The sequence below is a fragment of the Trachymyrmex septentrionalis genome, unplaced genomic scaffold (genome assembly GCF_001594115.1).
Source record: "Trachymyrmex septentrionalis isolate Tsep2-gDNA-1 unplaced genomic scaffold, Tsep1.0 scaffold196, whole genome shotgun sequence".
Lineage (NCBI taxonomy): Eukaryota > Metazoa > Arthropoda > Insecta > Hymenoptera > Formicidae > Trachymyrmex > Trachymyrmex septentrionalis.
In genome coordinates this window covers 908,509-927,623 of record NW_017305135.1, presented here as the reverse complement: position 1 = coordinate 927,623, position 19,115 = coordinate 908,509, and the positions used below count along the sequence as shown (strand labels likewise).

At 35.3% G+C, this 19,115-nt stretch overlaps 2 protein-coding genes across 2 annotated transcripts in view; one reads left to right on the top strand and one right to left on the bottom strand.

The window, feature by feature from the left end:
- LOC108747152 overlaps positions 1-4,463 on the bottom strand; it is a 13,048-nt gene extending 8,585 nt beyond the window's left edge. The window contains exon 1 of the mRNA XM_018484430.1: positions 4,342-4,463. Within this exon, the coding sequence (XP_018339932.1) occupies positions 4,342-4,463 (122 nt within the window). The remainder of the gene's footprint in view (positions 1-4,341) is intronic.
- The window catches only part of LOC108747228 (complexin), a 125,852-nt gene that overhangs the window by 13,912 nt on the left and 92,825 nt on the right, over positions 1-19,115 (top strand). The gene's annotated exons all lie outside the window — the stretch shown is intronic.

The window sequence follows — 19,115 nt, the reverse complement described above, 5'->3', positions numbered from 1 at the left end:
ACTTTATTTCTATTTACGTAAAAGTTTTAATCGTAACTAGAGCGTGTGTACACATACTTGTATATGTAGAGGAAGGCCCCTATTATGAGATTAGTGCTTAACATAAGATAAGCGGCGTTTCTGCTAAACTAATAAACGCTATCTATTGGTTCCACCAAGAATTTATTGTTCTTGGATTGAAAACTATTCAGTGGAAAATTCATTATTAGATCATGCCTGTAAAAAAAAGATTTTAGAATTTGGATATCTTCAAGTTTTATTGAGATGAGCCTAATCTTTTTTATTATTTAATAAATAAATATTTGGCAATCAGTTCTTCATATAGTGATAGAATAAGATCGTACTAATAAGAAAAATGCGAGATATGTTGAAGAATTGCTTAATTACAGAAGTTAGATTTGATGATCGTAAAACCGTAAGACGTGGAAATCGTAACATGAAATACCTAGGATATTTCTGATATGAAATAACCTACGCTTCAATGTCACAGTAGAAAATCGTTGCTACATGTAAAAAAAGGTCTTAGTAATATCAGCTAAATATCAGTTGCTGGTTCAAATTTTGCTGTTATTGATAAAACTTGGCTATTGAAGATAAAATACATTTGTTGCCGACATCTAACTTTATTGGTTAAAATTAAAAGCGTGCTTAACGTGAGTAACTAAATAAGTGGCAGCTATTCGTCACTATTTTAGCCGCGTAACCGAACACTCCATTCGCAATTGTTTCTGATGCTGCCGGTTGCCATTTTACTCTAGCAGAGAATATTTTTCGCTGCAGCACCTAAATTTTAGCAATTAATAAATTGAGCTTTGGCAGCAATTACATTAACTGTCCCTATTATAAAAACACGTTTTAATTGCTATAGTTCTATTTTAGCTGCGTTGATTAATCTTTTCTCTGCGTGTAAAGTATAACTGTCATTGTCCAATAATAAAAAGGACAATCGGAATGAACATCGAATGCCTGTTTCTGCAATGCTTGGTTCCAACTACCTGAAGACGAGTTCTGAGTATAATCCATCGTACGCCTAATTTTCGCGCTAGCTGTGTGTATTTTAGAAACATTAAATAACTAAGTAATATTAAGAGACTAATATTAACCTAAATAAATAAAGTGTTATGTAAATGTCCGGATATAGATATACCTATGTCCAGTTACTGAGATCGGATAGTACCTATGTCCGGATAGTTACACAAAATGTTTAATTAATTTATTTAAGTTAATATTAATCTCAGACATAAAATTAAGTTATTTAAATTAATATTAATCTTAAATGCATTTTAACTTAAAGATTAATTTGAATTGTCTTTTGTTATTAAACATCTATTAATATTCCCCGTCAGCATACTAATTTTCTAATTGTGGTCGGACACTGGGGATAATTATGTCCCAGTGTCCGACCACTGGTACACATTGACGTATTCTATTACTTATTTAAATATTTTAATCAATAACTGTTACATATGATAATAAGATTGGAAATAAGACTGTTTATGTTAGATACATTACTTTTAAATACGAAGCGCCACTACGGACTGAATGTTAAGATGTTGAACTTTATTAAATATTATTATATTCATTTAAACGAATTAATTTCAGAAATTATAATTGCGTACCGACATGGTTGTCGGACTTTCAATGCAATCAAACTGAAATATTAATGATTCCCCCAAATTTTCCTAAATTTAAAAAATTGTAATAAACTTATTGCGAAAAATATTGCCTCGGCCAAGAGTCGAACCCGGGTCTCTCTGTATTCCATATGAGCGTTCTAAGCCTTTAGACTTTAGACCACCGAGACAATTATTGATTGTGTTCTCACATATGCGGTCTAAAATAAAGATATATATCTTAATATTGTTTATTTGATAAAAATAAGTATTGCAAGAAAAATAATCAGGAATCGCTTTATATTAAGAAACATTAAGTTTTTAATAAAACGTCCAACGCCTTCGAACCATTCAGCTTTCAGCATTAAATACCTCTGTAATTTAAAATGGATTGAAATTTTTACTAAAAAAAGAAATATCAGCTCTTGCGAAAGAAAGCACTCCTACCATCGACTTCGATCTTCCGCAAAGCATTCTTACAAATTTCTGTCGTTCCGAAGATCAAAACGCACAAAGCAGACGGCGGAAAAGCTTTCGAGAATAAAAAGAATTAAGAAGGAAGGAAACGTAGAACGGAAGACTCCAACAGAAGAGGATTCTTTCAATTAGTTTTCCAAGTGGAGATCCGAGTTAACCAAGTTTCCGTCCGAATGTTCCGACTAATGATTACGCCGTTATATCATTCGGTTGGGGAAATGCCGACTTCGTCCATTATGCAGCAAGTTAAACACATCCATATTGATAAGCTGCTATCGCTCTTGACTTTCCGCGGAAGCCATTTCGGAATCGCTCAATAAATCGGGGCGCCTGTACGAGCGTCACAAATTATCGATTCCGCTGAGACAAACCTTGCTTGCTTTCATGTAAATTATCGAGCTATACCGACATGATTATTTTTCAAACTTCGCTATATGAAGAAGTTTATATTGTAGCGAAAAGAATCCTCGTCAGAGAGATGTTGCTCGAAAAGGAGTAACGTTTCTGTAATCAATGATAGTTACGTATAGTTTACCAAAATCAAAGCAGGGACTGTGTTGACAGACAAATATTTGTCAAACAGTGCGCTGTATGTTGTAATTTGCCATCTATCCGAGTCTCTATTAATTGAGGGATAGTAACGCCAATTAATAGTCAAGAGGTTATCATCAGTCAAATGGCATTGCTTCCCATCCCTCCAACAATAAGATTCACGAGCGGCAAATGTGGCAACGTGAATCGAGTGGGAATCATATTTATTATTATCGGTAATAATATCGGTAATAATATCTTTAAAAAAACAAATATTAAAATAAATAGAAGAGAAACTTTAATTCTTTTCTATTTCTTTTTAAATCTATTTAATTTTTTTAATAATATTCCCGTTGCTGTTGTATCTCTCTTATTCTCTCTCTCTTTTTTCGCTTCAATTTCTCTTCTCGATACGGTAAAGAAATGTTATTGCAACGTTAAACGTATACAAAAGACATGAACCGCTATATCCGATTACAAAAGCATTTCAATGTTCGCTCTCATTAAATCACGATAGGCAGTCTACAACACCCTTTGTCGTCTCAACTATTAAAGCGAACTCACGTTCTGCCTCGTAGATCGGGATCATATTAGTTGGTGGAACTTGTCAAAACTTAAATAAGGTAAATGTTACAGCGAACTTCTTATGCAAATTTAGATGTGTTCTTATTCAATATATTAATTGCATCGCAGCTTTGACAATTTTCATGTGAATTGCTAACAGATACGTGTACATTGAAATTCAAAGTGTTAGCATAAGTTAATTGAGTTTATGTACAATTACAATTTTCAGTAGCTATTTTACTTTCTTGATTTAATTAAATCGCTATTTCCACTAGTATGTAGTTTTGTATATATTGTAAATTAAAAGATGAAACAAAATAAAAATCTGTACGTGAGAAATCTTAACAAAGTTTCAGAAAGATACGCGATGATACGCGAGCATTAAAAAAAGAACGCAATACTTTTCGAAATTTTTCATACTTTCATATGTAACATATAAAATACGTCTATTGTTTTTGTTACATTTATACAAAAGTAAGAAACTATCGTGAAATTTTATTACTATTATTGTATATGGCTTTTCAGTAAATATTCGAGTAATAACTCGTTATAAGATTTATAGGATAGGATAAATTGAACTCTCGTTGTTCATACCGTGCCAGATAGCAACTCTTGAGTACTTTAGACATCTCTATGTTGAATTGCAGACAGATACCATCAGGCGACACTCGCTTTCCGTTAGCGATCCTCTTCCATGATCAAGGTGAACCACTTCTTGATCTAAGATTTCCGCTTCCGTTGCTATTTCCGATACGGGACGCGCTAGATATTCGATTAACTGTTACCGGATACCCGACGTTTCCACATCAAGGCGTCTGAGCATCGATTTTCATTTTCAATCGACGTATCTCATCAGTGATGACTCAAACAAAATTCGAAGTTTTCTATAAACTTCTTCAATTGTACACGCCAATGTTAATTTAACAAATTATAAATTATTCTATTTCTCAATAATGAGATTTATCAGCGATTATGGCTACACTGCGATTATTACTGTGCGTAATATTATTGCTAAGGATTTAATGTGCGAGTAATACGGTAAATATCAAAATCTATAGCAAGTATGAGCAAACGGAAGATGAACCGAACGAGTTTCGCGTTTGTAATTTAACATTTAATCGGTCTTGTAACATGTAAGAGAATATTATTGACGTACCCTAATGGAATTCGTGGGCTGGCACGGGATGTTGGAATACCATTAGTAACTCCCAGGAAATTCTTGCTGCATCTATGCCGGCGGAGTTTCACGGAGCTGGAAGGCAAAACTCTTGCCATCATTGCGGGACCAAGTGCAGTTCTCTCTCCGTCAAATTTACCCCAATCTTCTATTTAGCTTCCTTCTGAACTTCGCGGTCGTCTACGAAGCGCATGGCACGGCATGTCACACAATTAACGATTCGCTTAACATGTTAACTTTGCTCGGCTAAGTGAGATCCGTTCGTGACTCGACATCTCGCTCATCGTCCTGCGCTTTCCGGATTGCCGGAATGGCTTGACGATCTCATTCTCTGCGCGGTGTTCTTCGGGATATTAGACGTTTTATCCCGGAATCCCGAGGTGATAAATTTTATACGTTACATCGCTGAAATTCCACACGCCTGTCGTAGTATCCGCGTGGATGGACGCGAATCTCATTGAGCGTAGATCTCCTCGAGACGTTACGTAAGTAACACGCGACGATTGCCGCGAGAAGATTTCCTGTTTTGCGCGCGTCATATAGCAGTGGCCCATCTTCATTCCCATTTCCATACCGATGTCGTTACATAGCCAAGTCTCAGCCGTTCTTGCAATCTAATAACTAATCTTGGCACGTGATGCGGATGGATGCAGACGCGCATTTGGGAGGCGCGTTAGGTGGAGAGTTGGCAGCTCTAGATGCAGAAGTGGTGTCGTACCGTCAGTAATCAGACAGCACGTAATCTGCATAAACGGTTTCTCATCCCTCTTTACTCCGTCAGTCAGTGAATCTGTAAATTAACCCTCGACAACTACGTCATACATTATTCGCGAGCAAGAAGAATTCCATTTGGCAGATATTAAAGTTGGCCATAGTACCAGAATTAATTGTATGAGACATTACAGTACTTAACGTTTTCTTTTGCTAATCAAAAATTTCCGATGGATTTTTCAAGCTGCTTTAGAATATCATTTTGAAGGATATCGTTCTTTTACGAACAAAAATCCTCGCTGACACTGTAAACAGGTCGCCTTTCTCTTAACCGATGGGAGAGACTGGCAGGTAATTCGAAATAAAAGCGTCGTCTCATATTTGGCTTAATTAAGCGAGCTTGCGTCGACGTGCGCGAGCATAAAGGGAAGCCGGGGGCGTGGATGTGATGCTTTTAATGTTTCGAGCTTTTAGCGTCGACGAGCTTTCCCTTCGGAGTCTCTGATGCTGATGCAACTGTATCCACCATCGACCATGGAGTCCAACATGCGTCGCCGCAGTTGCACCCTAGATTTCGTTAAACTTACATAGCGATCGTAATTACATCATGTACTTTACTCTCTGGCTAGAAAGGTGAATTATTTCTTAACTGCAACTTCCAAGCTGAATCTTTACTCGACTATGATTCTCGACTAATATTCTTATAATAGTTTAAATACAAAAAAAATATATTATTCGAGAGTCCTCTCTAAAATTATATTGAGTTACACCGGGTAAAATTGTTTTTGTTATTACGAATTAATTTTGAAAGAAATAAACTCTACACTGAAAATGAGACAAATTTCTAGTTGAAAATGAATGACCAATAAATTCTGATTTATATTAATCAGAATTCTGGTCATTATATAATTGGATATCGTTATCTCGACTAAAATTGTAATAGATTTAACTATGAAATTTTAATATGTCCATTTTTTCCATTAGTGTTCCAAATGTAACCGGACTCTTTCCGATATATTAATTAGCACATTTTTAGTACATTGTAATTCATATTTAATTTTTCATTATTGATATTACTTATGGTAAATAGAGTTTCGAGTAGGCAGGATGCGCTTGGTGAGAGGACAAATTAAGGCTAAAGGCTAAGTGATAAATGGAGTCACTAATTCCCTTAGTGCTCTTTTTGAAGTAATAGCTTTAGATCGCGGTTTAGGGCATTAACTCAACGGTTTAGGAGAATCAATGAAATATTCTGATTTAAAAAAGTCTTTTTACGTTTTCCATACAGTAAATATATACTGATTTTGTTTATTTAACAATACTAATACTAAACAAGAGAAATCAAATTAATTATAGGAGAAGAATAAAATTAAAATCAGCATTTAGTTCCGTTACTTTAATTAGCCTATCTGAATTTAACTCTCAGTATTTATAGTTAAAAGTACCTGATATTTAGTATATAATATTTCATAATACGAATGATGAGAACTCTGTACACGAATATCCGTTGTAAGAAACGTGTATAAGATGTCGGTTTAGAAACCGGTGGATAGTGTAAGTGACAACTGTCGCAAGCATGTACACGGCCAGATTTAACGTTTCACCGTATCGCTGTACGTTGTTATTCTGTCGCAAGTGACTTGGCAAAGACAATGATATTGGTATTGTAGTTATTGTATGTTCCTATGCATCCTTTGTAATCTGTGCCCCGCAATTCTGACTAGGTGACTGCATACATACATGAATAAATTGTGGACCATTTTCTCTCAGCGAAAATACCGAGGGAAATAATCATTTATTGCAACTATGCAAGTTTTTCATATACCTTTGCAAATATTACTTTTATTATTAACTAAAATTATTCTAAAATAAATCTTATTTGAAATTAATTAAGGAAGTCCTTCATTTAGCTCTTTGAAGAATTCATTGAAAAAGATTATTTCTCTCTAAATGTTTAGAAATCAATGTCTTCATTTCTTTTTTAAGAAAAAACTGACTTAAAATTCGGAGAAACAGTGTTAAAAGAGCACTGAAACATTAATTTTGAGACATCCTATATAAACCACTGCAAATCAATACAAAGCTACTGAAGAATCAAAGGTATTATCTATCGCTTCCGGATTGGTGTGTTCTCTTACCGACGGATTCTGACGAAGATTGAATATTCCGTGTTATTCTTAAAATTAAACTTTTATTTTATTTCTCCTTCGTTCTCCTTGAGGGATCAAACTATGGATTTTAAAATACCGAGCGCTAGCTATGTGACTCATCAAAGTTTGGTGCGCGGAATTACTTAGCGCGCGAGTATACCTCACCAGGATGTATTCACGAAGGTGGTTAGGTCTTTGAGTAATTTTCTTAAGGACTCTCGATGCGGTTGATGGATGATTTCGCTGTTTCTTTTTTGGCTCCCCCTCATCCGTCAAATCGGTAAGTTTCCTCAATCTTCCTTTCGTTTTCCGCTTCGCGTTAGAGTAATTTCCCTGCTCACGGTTTTTTTTTCTCGACGAGAAAGACGTGAGTATAATGAGGCGGAAAATGATAATTTTAGAAAAGCATTGAATATTAAAATTACGGGGCCGTCTTGAATATGACACCCTTGTTGGATATTTTCCGATCGACAAGGATTCATAAATACAAATGTCACAGATATAATATGCAAATCCAAGATTGGAAGTTAAGCCAAGGAGAGAATATTGATCGCTGCCGGTGTCGCTTATTGTATCTATTTAATAAAGAAATAATCTTTCGCGAAAGCGAAAATTATTATTCGTCAGAGCGTTTAAATATCAATTACTAACGATTTTCACACTCGTGTCCCCGAGATTGAATTTTCTTTTCATTTCGTAGCATTATTTACATACGAGCCGAATACACGTCGCGTCGGCGAACTGTCCGCGACTAGATTCGAAAATATTTCCCGATCGACGATCTCCATCAACGACAGATTTATGTCTGCGTTTCAGCAATTTTCCGAAAACGCTATACCATCGTGACAACAGCAGTGACATGGCGAAACTCGCCACGGAATACGTTTCAAGTGGAGATACTCGAATCGCGTGTCATCATAACGAAGCCATATGCGAGATCGATGGCGCAACATAAATCCATTTATGCCAACAAAAGCTCGGCAGCTCGATTCCAACATCTATCTCACTGTTGCACACTCGGCTTTTATTCACGCTATACAGTGTGTAGCCCGGAAAAGGAGAAAATATGTAGTAGAAATATATTTTTCAACGAAAGAAACTTGCGGAGTAAGTTTTTCTTAACGAGAGCATTTTATTGACGACCGCGCATTACAGATCACACTTTTTCCACTTTCGGTTTGTAATATTTTTACTATTAAATCTTATATATATATATATTACATTTCACGGCGTCTCGTTTCTATATTATTTATGTCGTGAAATAAAATTTTCATGATATAATATTTTCGTCCATTTTAATTCTTTAAATTTTAAAGACCCTTCGGTTTCCTTTTTTCTTTTTCTCTTTAACAAATTTTATGTCTTTAAAAAAATGAAACCGTTTACTTCTACTTTCTTAAATTGAAATAGAATATTTTTTCTGCCTTTAAGCTTAAATGATTTGTGTATTTACTGATAATCGATATACATTTTTGACATTTTACTTTTATATTTTTGACCTTTTCATTTTATAAAAGAGTTTTCGTTAATGAAAATAGAAAATTTGCACTAACGATGAGTTTGAGGGACGTATTCTGCACAGCATAGAATACAAATCGCCGGAAATTGTTGCAGTTCTCGTACTTGGCGTACCTCTCGAAGTGCTCCTAGTATCAAGTATCGCAACTTCGTTTGGGTTCGAGAATTCCTACTACCGAGGTCCGAAGTTACGTGCAGTGCAACATAATTGTGAACGCGGAACTTACACAGCTCGAAAAATGAATATCCGCTACATGATAAATAGAGGCTTCCAACTAAAACTTTTCAATATTCTTCGCAAGTAACATTAAAAAAATTAATAACAATGAATTGTTTGCACTAAGTAATTTAAAAAGCAAGATCCTATCATTAATGATCCTTGAAAGCTTTCAACGACTTTCAGATTATGTAAAATTCAATTTTTTTTAATATTCAATAATAAAAAATAAAAAAGAGATTTGATAAGAAATAATCGAGAATTTATATATAGATATACCGCTTAGTTCCTTCTACGAAACATAGTTTGGCTTACAAGTATATATGATCAATGAGGATCGATTTGTGCTGGGACGAAGATAACGAAATATCGAAGAGACGAAATTTCTTGCCGATCCAATAAGAATCGCTCAAGCTGATGGAATTCCGACGCCATCATTACGAGATTCGATGTAATGCAATTTTCTTGTTTTGGGAATGAATCTTAGGAATGCATAGTAAGTTAAATTAGGTTGGAATTAGGCTTTGAGATTGGCTATTAAATAGATTAATTATGTGTACCTTGCTCGAAATAGATTCATATTTATAATACTAAACAAAAAAAATTGTATCCCGTGACGAAAGAGGAAAGGATATCGCATATTCCGATTTATGGAATGTTGGTCTCAACTTAGTTTTCGAGGACGGGCAGATATTTTCGGAGATGCACGTCTTATCTATCTACATATACGCGATAAAATGCGATGGCGATGGCGTCTTACTCCGACGTCACTGCAACATAAAATACATGTCAGAATCCACCGCGCCGTGCCGGTATCTCACCTGTGTGTCTCACGATCCATTTTGCGAAAATTATTAAATATTATATATATATATATATATATATATGGGCGCTCATCGACATCCGCGAGCGAAGGCTTTGCTATGAAATTTTATCGCTTTTCCTATTTATAATTCCAGTGACCTAATATAATGCAATACGTTAAATATGTAGAACGACGGATAATAGACGAATAGTTTATACTATCTCTACCCGAAAAGGTCGCGAGGTCATTTTCATTCTGAATTCTATGCTGTACAGCGAATATAGCAAGAGTAGTATATCAATTTAGATAATAAACTCTAATGAGAATATATCATATAGCCTACAGCAACATTTGTTCTGGAGTCGTGAGGAATGTACATTTTCTGCACCTGTATACTCTCACGTTGAATGCAACTCGGGAGAATAACGCCACATGAACTTTCTGGAAGTTTGTAGCTTTGTTTATCAAAATCTTTTGTTCTTATCGTTTCAGATATTGTTTCTACATTGCTAAAAAGTTATCTGGTTGAATTCTAAATTGGTCGAATTCTTGATAATTTTTATTAAAGTGACTTGCAAAAATCTTCGCTACGCAATCGTTGATATATATCATTATTGTGTTTAAAACTTTCTGTCATAGATACTAAAGTAATTGGACATGCGATTAATTATTTTAATTAAAATTTAAAATATACAACAATTGCATTACGAAAACTAATATATTTGTTTGCTTATTTCAAAAGTGACACAACTAAAAAAATTAATCAAAGCGATACTTATGTGAAAAATTAAAGGCGATATATAAAAAATATCTGACAGGTTATTTAAATATTAAATCAAATAAATGAAAAAATATTTAAAAAATTCTTTGACTGCTATATTATTAATAAATTTATATAAAAAGACGTATGAAATAGATTATTTATATAACAAATAACCTGAGTTATGATACAATAACAGTTAAAATAAAATAAAATATCTTAAGAAATAGTATAATTGAGATGTATTGTTATTTAGAAGTTAAAGACTAAATAAAGGAAGACTTTATTAGAGTAATATGCAAGATAAAAGAGCGTGTTAAGCTAAATTGTAATTTCACAATCCTCTGTTATAAAGAACGTTTTAATGTCGTGCAAATGTTTTCATTTCTCGCTTTGTAAGCGACATCTTAACATGTTTGTAAAGTGTCAGCAATAGTAAAGACTGACGTCGTCGAAGCAATGTCGTTTAAATGGTATTGCAGCGTTCTGAAGCATATTGAAATGGTCACCTTATCGATTAGGTCGAAGTGGACCAGCTAATTTTCCCAAGTTGGAGTTGGTTGCGCTATTCGGCGCTGTCAGGTTCCATGAATAGACATCGTAACAGTATATGCCTTATGATATGTTGCAAAACGGACATTATATCAAGCCAACTGAATGTACAGGCCTATCTTCGAAAGTGCAATACATATTCGGTATAATACATTCATTTAATAGCGCCTATTATCAAAAGTTTAATGAGACTACTTGTGACATTTGCGTCGCGCATTCTCATTAGTTTCGCACTCGTCGGAACAGGATTCTTGATTGCGAATGATTATAAAACGCTGGTAGTAAATTTGAATTGTAGACGAAATATTTCTTAGGGAGAGATTTCTTAACGTCGGGAGGGGGGAGGGGGGGGGGCATTAAAATGCCATCTAGACAGCTTTTAATCGGTACTGAGAGACGCCAGGAATCCCCAAAGTCCTTTTCATCCTCTGTAATTTCTTCGCCTTCTTATTACCGTTCTGCGGACGACGATTAATCCTCTCGCGGACCCATGGAAAATCTTTGCTTACAAGAAGAATCCGTCCTGGATTGCAGACACTGTTTCCATTCGTTATCGTTCTAGCACGAGAACCGCCATGAACAGATTAAAATCCCCTCTATTGGGATTTTCTGCGTACACATTTCAATTTAATTTATTTTACCACTCTTTTCAAACGTTGCATCTTGGCGTTTTTTTTTTGTGTTTTCGGTGATAATTACGATTACTAATTATGCGTGAATAATTGTGAAGTTAGATATTAATTTTCTTCTTTGAAACGCAATTTTACAATAAAAAGAACTCTTTCAATTTGAAGTCAGAAGTATCTCTTAATTCCCAGGTATGAAAGACTGCTTGTTAACTTTGTCTTTGACGCACAAAGTTGATCTGAAACTAATCGTTTCATCAAGGGAGAGGAAGCTTTTACTCTAGAAAAAAAAAAAAAGGAAAATCTTTTGTTTAATGACTTTCAACCGATTCATCGAGCCGTGCGAAGGAACGTTTATCGTCCTTCACACGTCATTAAGTCTTTGGTTAATTATCTGCGACCGAGCGACCGATTCGCGATAGAGTTGCTGAAATAATTTATTGCCACCTCGCTGTTTATCCTCACTAAAGGCGGATGATTTAATCCTTTCCGTTACAACCAACGTGGTTCGGCTCGGCATAACTTCTCAGTACAGTGACTAACGATACTCTTACTATCTTGCTCTATTCCTCGTTTCATCCCCTTCTCTCCTTCTAGTTTTGCCGGATAATGAAGATTAAGATCTCTCGACTTTCTTCCACCGCATATCACTTTCCACGCGAAATTTGCCGGAAATTTAACCCTTGCTTGAGGTAGATATAGCTCGATTAAAATAAATTGTGGTAATTCGTTTACATCGTCTTTTGATTACCTCCATTCGTTGTCGTGATCTCTTTTTGTAAAATAGAAAACATCGAGCGAAGTTTATTTATTTTCATTCACTTTTGTTCATTATTGTGTGCTTATATTGCTAATGGTAATGAAAGAGGGGACAATTTTGTATAAAAAAATTAATGGAAAACGTATATTAGTAAATTCCTTTTTATTTTATTAAAAAAATAATTTAAAAGGTGGGTGATCCATTAAAAAATGATTATTTGTATTTATATTTTTTACTTTAATCACTTCCGTTACGATCGTACTATCGAGATTCAGAGAAACATTGTATACATACATAAAAGCGATATATTAATTTTAAAATGTATGAACAAATAAACCAACGATATATAACGAAACGTATTTACAAATGGATATTGCAGTAAACATTTTCCATCCAACAGATTCAGGTATATAAAGATACATTATAAAATGCTTTCCTCGTGTAAAAAGACATCTCATGTAAGAATACGTAGCATTCCTCGTTTACTTACACTCCGTTCCAGTTTCGTCGGTCGTGCTTTCAATGGTCGTACTGTCCCCTTCAATATGCCGAGAGTGGAATTCCGTTACGAAATCGTTTGCCGGAAAGTTTCCTCTTATCCAGCTTTACCTTTCTACTCTTTCTCGCGCGTGCTCAATTTTTTCCCCTGGAGATTCATTCCAATAATGCGCTGCCAGAATCCGCATTTGCATAGCCGCGCTTTGTGCAATGAGAGCTTGCGATTCCTCACGTATGCGCTAGATTCGATTGCGTTTTCGCGCATCGGCTACATACATATATGTAGTGTGAATAAAACCTTGCGATGCCGGAGTGAAGAGGCAACACATTCCCGATGGAATTAGTTTCTTCCGGAAGATTGCAGAACTTCAGATTGCACCGCGCTGCAATAATCTCACATGGCCCGTAATCTCAAAAATGCCGAAAGGTGTACAGCCGTAGCAGGTGACATCCCTATTCCGATTACATTGCCGATCGCTCGTAAAACTTGGTGGAAAGTAAATCACGGGCCGGTGTTACGATGCTGCGATTTAAGGTTGGAATTTCGCGATTACGGCATATATTATAATTCATAACGAACATTCGTAACAACGTAATAACTTCTCGTTAATGTCCCTGCAATACAGCAAGCCGAATAATTAGCCATAGTTCTTCCGTATTAATTACATAATATAATCCTTTCTCCTCCATATGTTCGCGAATACAATTTCGCTTAATAGTTTCGCGTATCCTAAATTTTATTTTAAAAAAATTAAAAAAGTTTGCAGTTTTTTAATAAAATAAAATTACGGAAAAGTAATTTTCTTGTAAGAATATTTAAATTGCAAAACTACTGATCAAACTAAATTTTTGAACGGTGCAGCATGAAGTGATCGCTTATCGAGAATATAATAAGTCTTCATTGATGGATCTTTGCATGAATACAGAAGAAGCATAATAATACATTAGGCTGTTATATCGAAGTGACCTCCACAGCTAGTAAGAGCTGGTAGCAACCAGTAACGTTTCTGACAATTCTAATAGGGGCCGTCGACGGACTAATAATAGTAAAGATCAATACGCGCTGGTAGTAGCAACTACGTCTCCTCTCTCGTCTCTTCTCCCTCGTTCCAGCCGATCGGCACGAGCTCGTCATCGGAGCTTTTCGTAGTGAAGAAACCTTTGCAAAACTCAACCAATAAGAGCAGCACACACTTTATGTGTATATTCGGTATATAGCGAGCTTACCGAAGAAGCTTCCAAGTGCAAAAAGAGACAGACAGAGAGAGAGAGAGAGAGAGAGAGAGAGAGAGAGAGAGAGAGAGAGAGAGAGATTACGCTGTTTATAAAATATTGAGCATATGTACACAACTGCTCGATAACCTGAATATCTCATCTTTTTCGTACGGAAAAAGTAAATTTTCTCAAGTTTAGAAGACACATTTAAAGCAAAATGCACCACAGAACATACAAAAATTGCTAGGGATGATATTAAACTTTATGTTCGTATATCAAATTTCATGTCCAAATTTATGTACAAAAGTATATTTGATAGCAGGTATAAAAGTTTATTATATAAAATGTCTTATATAATCCTTATATTAACTAACTTGCTTAATTATTATATTAAACAGGAGATATTCTAATCCAACAGACATTACCTAATGAAATAGTAATTTAAACTCAGTTGGTATTATAATATTTTTTGTGACGTGATTCGTTTCCTACTTCCATGAAAGCGCAGCAGTGAACTTTATACGCTCGCTGTAGAGGCAGAGAAAGAAAGAGAGAGAGAGGGGGGGGGGAGAGGGAGGGAGAGAGAGAGAGAGAGAGAGAGAGAGCGAGCATTATCTAGCTAAGGGAGAAATTATTCTGACGAGACTTCTCAAGCTTTTTGTGTATATTATCCATATAGAACGAACAAGCTGAAGTTAGCACGATGCATGATGTAGAACACCGGATATGATATTGTAAGATATAATATAAAATCATAATAATGACTGCATTAGCAACATCATCAAGCTTGTCATTTGCAGGGTGAAAGCTTGGAAGTAGTACTCGTCACACAGGTAGAAGTAATCTGAATTCGATTTTGTATTCTGTCGCTGCGGCTTGGGAACTGACGAGGCAGTCTGGTTGGTATAGATTGCTTTCAAGGAGAAGGATCATGTCATTAAAAGTCCTACCTGTGTTTTCACTCTTTTCACCGCACCGACTTTGCTCGCTAAATATACGTCGTGCTTTTTCTTCTCTCGCGCGACGCAATTACAGAGAATGTTTCCACTGGCGAAAATGCAACGGTCTTGAAGTTCCTCCATGTGATGTTCTTGACACCGACGTCATTCACCACAGCTTATTGTATTTTACTACTGATTATAATTAAAGCGTGTCGCGAGACACGTGTTGTTTACAGCGCAAACTTAAACCGGTACTGTAAAATCTAAACTTCAACGACAACATAAAAATTAGATTACGTGAAATAAAATCGTTTTTCTGCAGTATAATTATTACATAACAATATATTCCGCGATATAACTGTCTCTTTTTGTATATTATTTGTATATTATTTGTAAATAAGCGAGTTCGAACATTTTTCATTATGCTATTTTTGAAAGTTAAATCAATTTTTTAATTGAAAATTTTATTTTGCACAAGCGACCGAATGCCAAAGCTATCGATAAAAACTGCTTTAATATCGTGCAAATGCGCATTTGTAATCCAATAGACTCGTCCGTATTGCGAATCCGAGTAACACCGCTGATAAATTTTATTATCGTCGACCACGCCGTTCGTTTCACACACGTTAGTGGTTTGCGCTTCGTGTTTTCGGATTACTTTCGCTTCGCTTTGTTCGATTTTCAAATACGCTTGAATTGACGCCAAAGCAATCACGTTGAATTTGCGCTACAACAGTCTTGTAATCTTGCACGGATTACGTATGACGCGTGGACAGGGAACATTATAAAATCGTATGTTCGCGGCAAGTATCAGTGACAGTTACTGTTAATGTTTATGGATAATTTGGTGTGGATAAAAGAGAAGATAACTTTGAGTAGATTATACATGCAGAAACTAATAAAAATGGTCGTAAACGGTCGATTGTACACTTCACTTTACATGCGATTGTCAATAGCAAAACAATCGGCCATATGCGGGGAGCGGGGAAATCTATTCTTGATGAAAGGTGTAAAGAAAGGTGTGTATATTTATAACTAGCGAAAGGGGGTGAGGAGAGAAAACGAAGCAAAATATATCCTATTATAAAGCATTTGTATCGCACTTCGAAGCATTTGCTTTTCAATGAGCTCTTTAGTTTCCTCAATATTACTAAAAATAAACTTATTCCGATCTTTAATGTCAATAATTCAATTAAAAGATACTTCTGTATTTCATTGAGCGAAACAGCCAGTGGTTATTTGAAAGAAATTGCATGATTATATTCTAGTATGCGTTCATCGCTTTCCTATCTATTCATAAACTAGATTATCTCTTTCATTTCCCTCTTCTCTCTCTCTCTCTCTCTCTCTTTCTCTCTATCTCTATTTCTATGCTCCAGTTGAAAATTTATGCTAATTAAGGAACATTTCGCAATGGTCAGCAGTTTCCGAGATTTTTTTATGTTTCCAGCATTACCCACATCAGTGAATTCATTTACTTTGGAAACTACGAATAAAGTTAATATGTCGAATTTGCTTCTCATAATTCAACTTTGCTTAATCACGTTCATTTTTATGCAATAATGCATTGCGAGTTGCGGCATGTCAAACGTGCGCGATTTAAAGCGCTGGTATATATACACGATTTCATTGGCAATCCAGAAAAAAATTGATTTAACCTTTCGTTGTGTTTGCATAAAAGAATCTATATGGGGTATTAACAGTATCTCTATTTCGTCTTTTACGGCATTCAATTGAATTCCGGTTCGAGAAAAATTTAATTTTTCCCACGAGAGAGGGAAATAGAAAAAGACAGAAACGTTTGTGCGAAGTAGAGGAATGTCTGAAAGGAGGAAAGGAAAGTCGTCGAGGGTGAGCTGAATAGAAAAATTCGACAGCGCGAATGACGCAAGTAGGTTTTTCGTGTACAGTCATTTTCGTGCACAGTCGCGTAAGATGCATAGGATGTGCCGGGCCCGGAAATTCCGGCATCCTGGTGACTGGATGAACAACGTTAATAAGAAATGTGCTCTCGGTACAACGTGTGCAACGTGTACCGAGAAATGCAACTATGTCCTCCTCCGTTCTATCTCGCTGCCAGTTTGGGCTAATGTCGGGTCGCGCATATCAGAGAGACGACATTCGCAGGCTGTCGCAGTGTCGTTTTATTGTGGAATCGCTCTTACTCGCACGAGTATAAAATATTCCTAACTATTTTAAAATTCAATAAGTGAACTGGATGGAATCTTTTTGTACGTTTTCCCCTACTTTTTTAATGCTTCCGTCTTATTTTCAAATAAGAACACGGTATATATCGGATATAGCGGTAGTGTCTAACGGAATATTCCAGTAGATTTAAATCAATATTTTGTTTGATTTTATGAAAAAAAAGTGCTTGATTGTCGTACGTTTAACTGTATCAATTTAAGCTTTAAATTATAATTTTTAATGGAAGATAATTACTGTACTTGCTATATTTGATCTAATACGAAACTGATCCAGTAATGAAAAAAGCTAGAAACGTCTCTAGACTCTCTTCCTTGGGGTAAATTCAACTTTTCAAGTTGAACGTTGCAGCATATGAAAAAATATCTGCGAATGTAATGAAGAAGAAGCACGTAGAGTTTTGTAAAACAAAGTACGTTGGATTATAAAATGTACCTTGCTCGAGTAAGTAAGATTAATATGTAGCGAAGTAGAGAGCAATTGTTTTCACACGCATTGTGTGTACCGTTGTGTATACAAATACTCGCGCGTATTCTCTGATTACATACATAGAAATACAGAGGAGAATAACATTTCTTGAGTAGAGTTTTCTTGCTATTAACAACACCGCTCGACCCAGATCCCGGTGATGGATCGATTGATTGCGCTGACAGATGATTCCTTTACATGACTTCTTACTTACGCGAGATGATGCGGCATAATTTGATCGAGCATCTCGCACTCGAGTATTTGTACGTGTACGTATCAGCTCCTAATGTCAACTTGATGAATTGAGTATCAGAGTTAATTTTCTTTTTGGATTGCACGTAATATTGCAACTTTCCTAAGATTTTCCGTGAAATATATAACGCTATATTGCAAAACGTTGTATTGCAAAATTGAAATCCAGAGTAAATTGGTTGTTAAATTCCGTCGATTACAGAGGCGTGATAATGTTTTATCACATTAAATGGATGAATAAACCTCCAATCTGAATAGATATATCTTTATCACATGTGATCTCACGTTAATTTAAACATCGTCATTGAATTATTCTCAACAGTCTTTCTATCGATACTTACAAAATCCTCCGTGGTTGAACGTGATATTCATGGACCAGTCGATTTTTATTAGCTATCTATCAACCCTTTCCGCATCATCCACGAGAACCGCGGCTGTTGCCTATTATACTCTCCATTTCCTGCTAGCCACTAAAGCATGAAATCCTTTGAGCCGTCTGCATATTTTACCGATACCGCAGTCATGTACAAATCGCATTTTTAGTAGCTGTCTTTTATATAATCGAGAAGACGGAAGAGGTAATGGTGGCAACAAACAAAAAATATAGTATCCGAAATTTCTAAATTTTGAGAAATTTAATACGATTATCACTTTCCTATAATTTTTATATCACAGTAGAATAATTAAGATGAATTGCAAAAATAATTTTTTTCAATTCCAAAAAAAGAAAATAATAATTCTATATAGTTTTATTAATATCAAATACAATATTTTCTTGTTTTCAAAATGAGCAAATATTTATAATAAAGATAATGATTAAAATAAATAGGAATTTTATATAAATATAGACTATAATTGTAATTTTATAAATCTGTTAAATATTTGTAACTATTATTGCATTTACTAATTTTGAGATGAAACATCGATCAAATTGAACAAATTTTGTTCGTCGCGCTTTCATTAAATAGATTACAGCAAGGGATCCTTGAGCTCCGTCCAGATCGTCGCTGCCCTAACGAGGCATGCGCCTTTCTCTAAGATGAGAGATATATATGCAACCTTTTCCTCTGTGCTC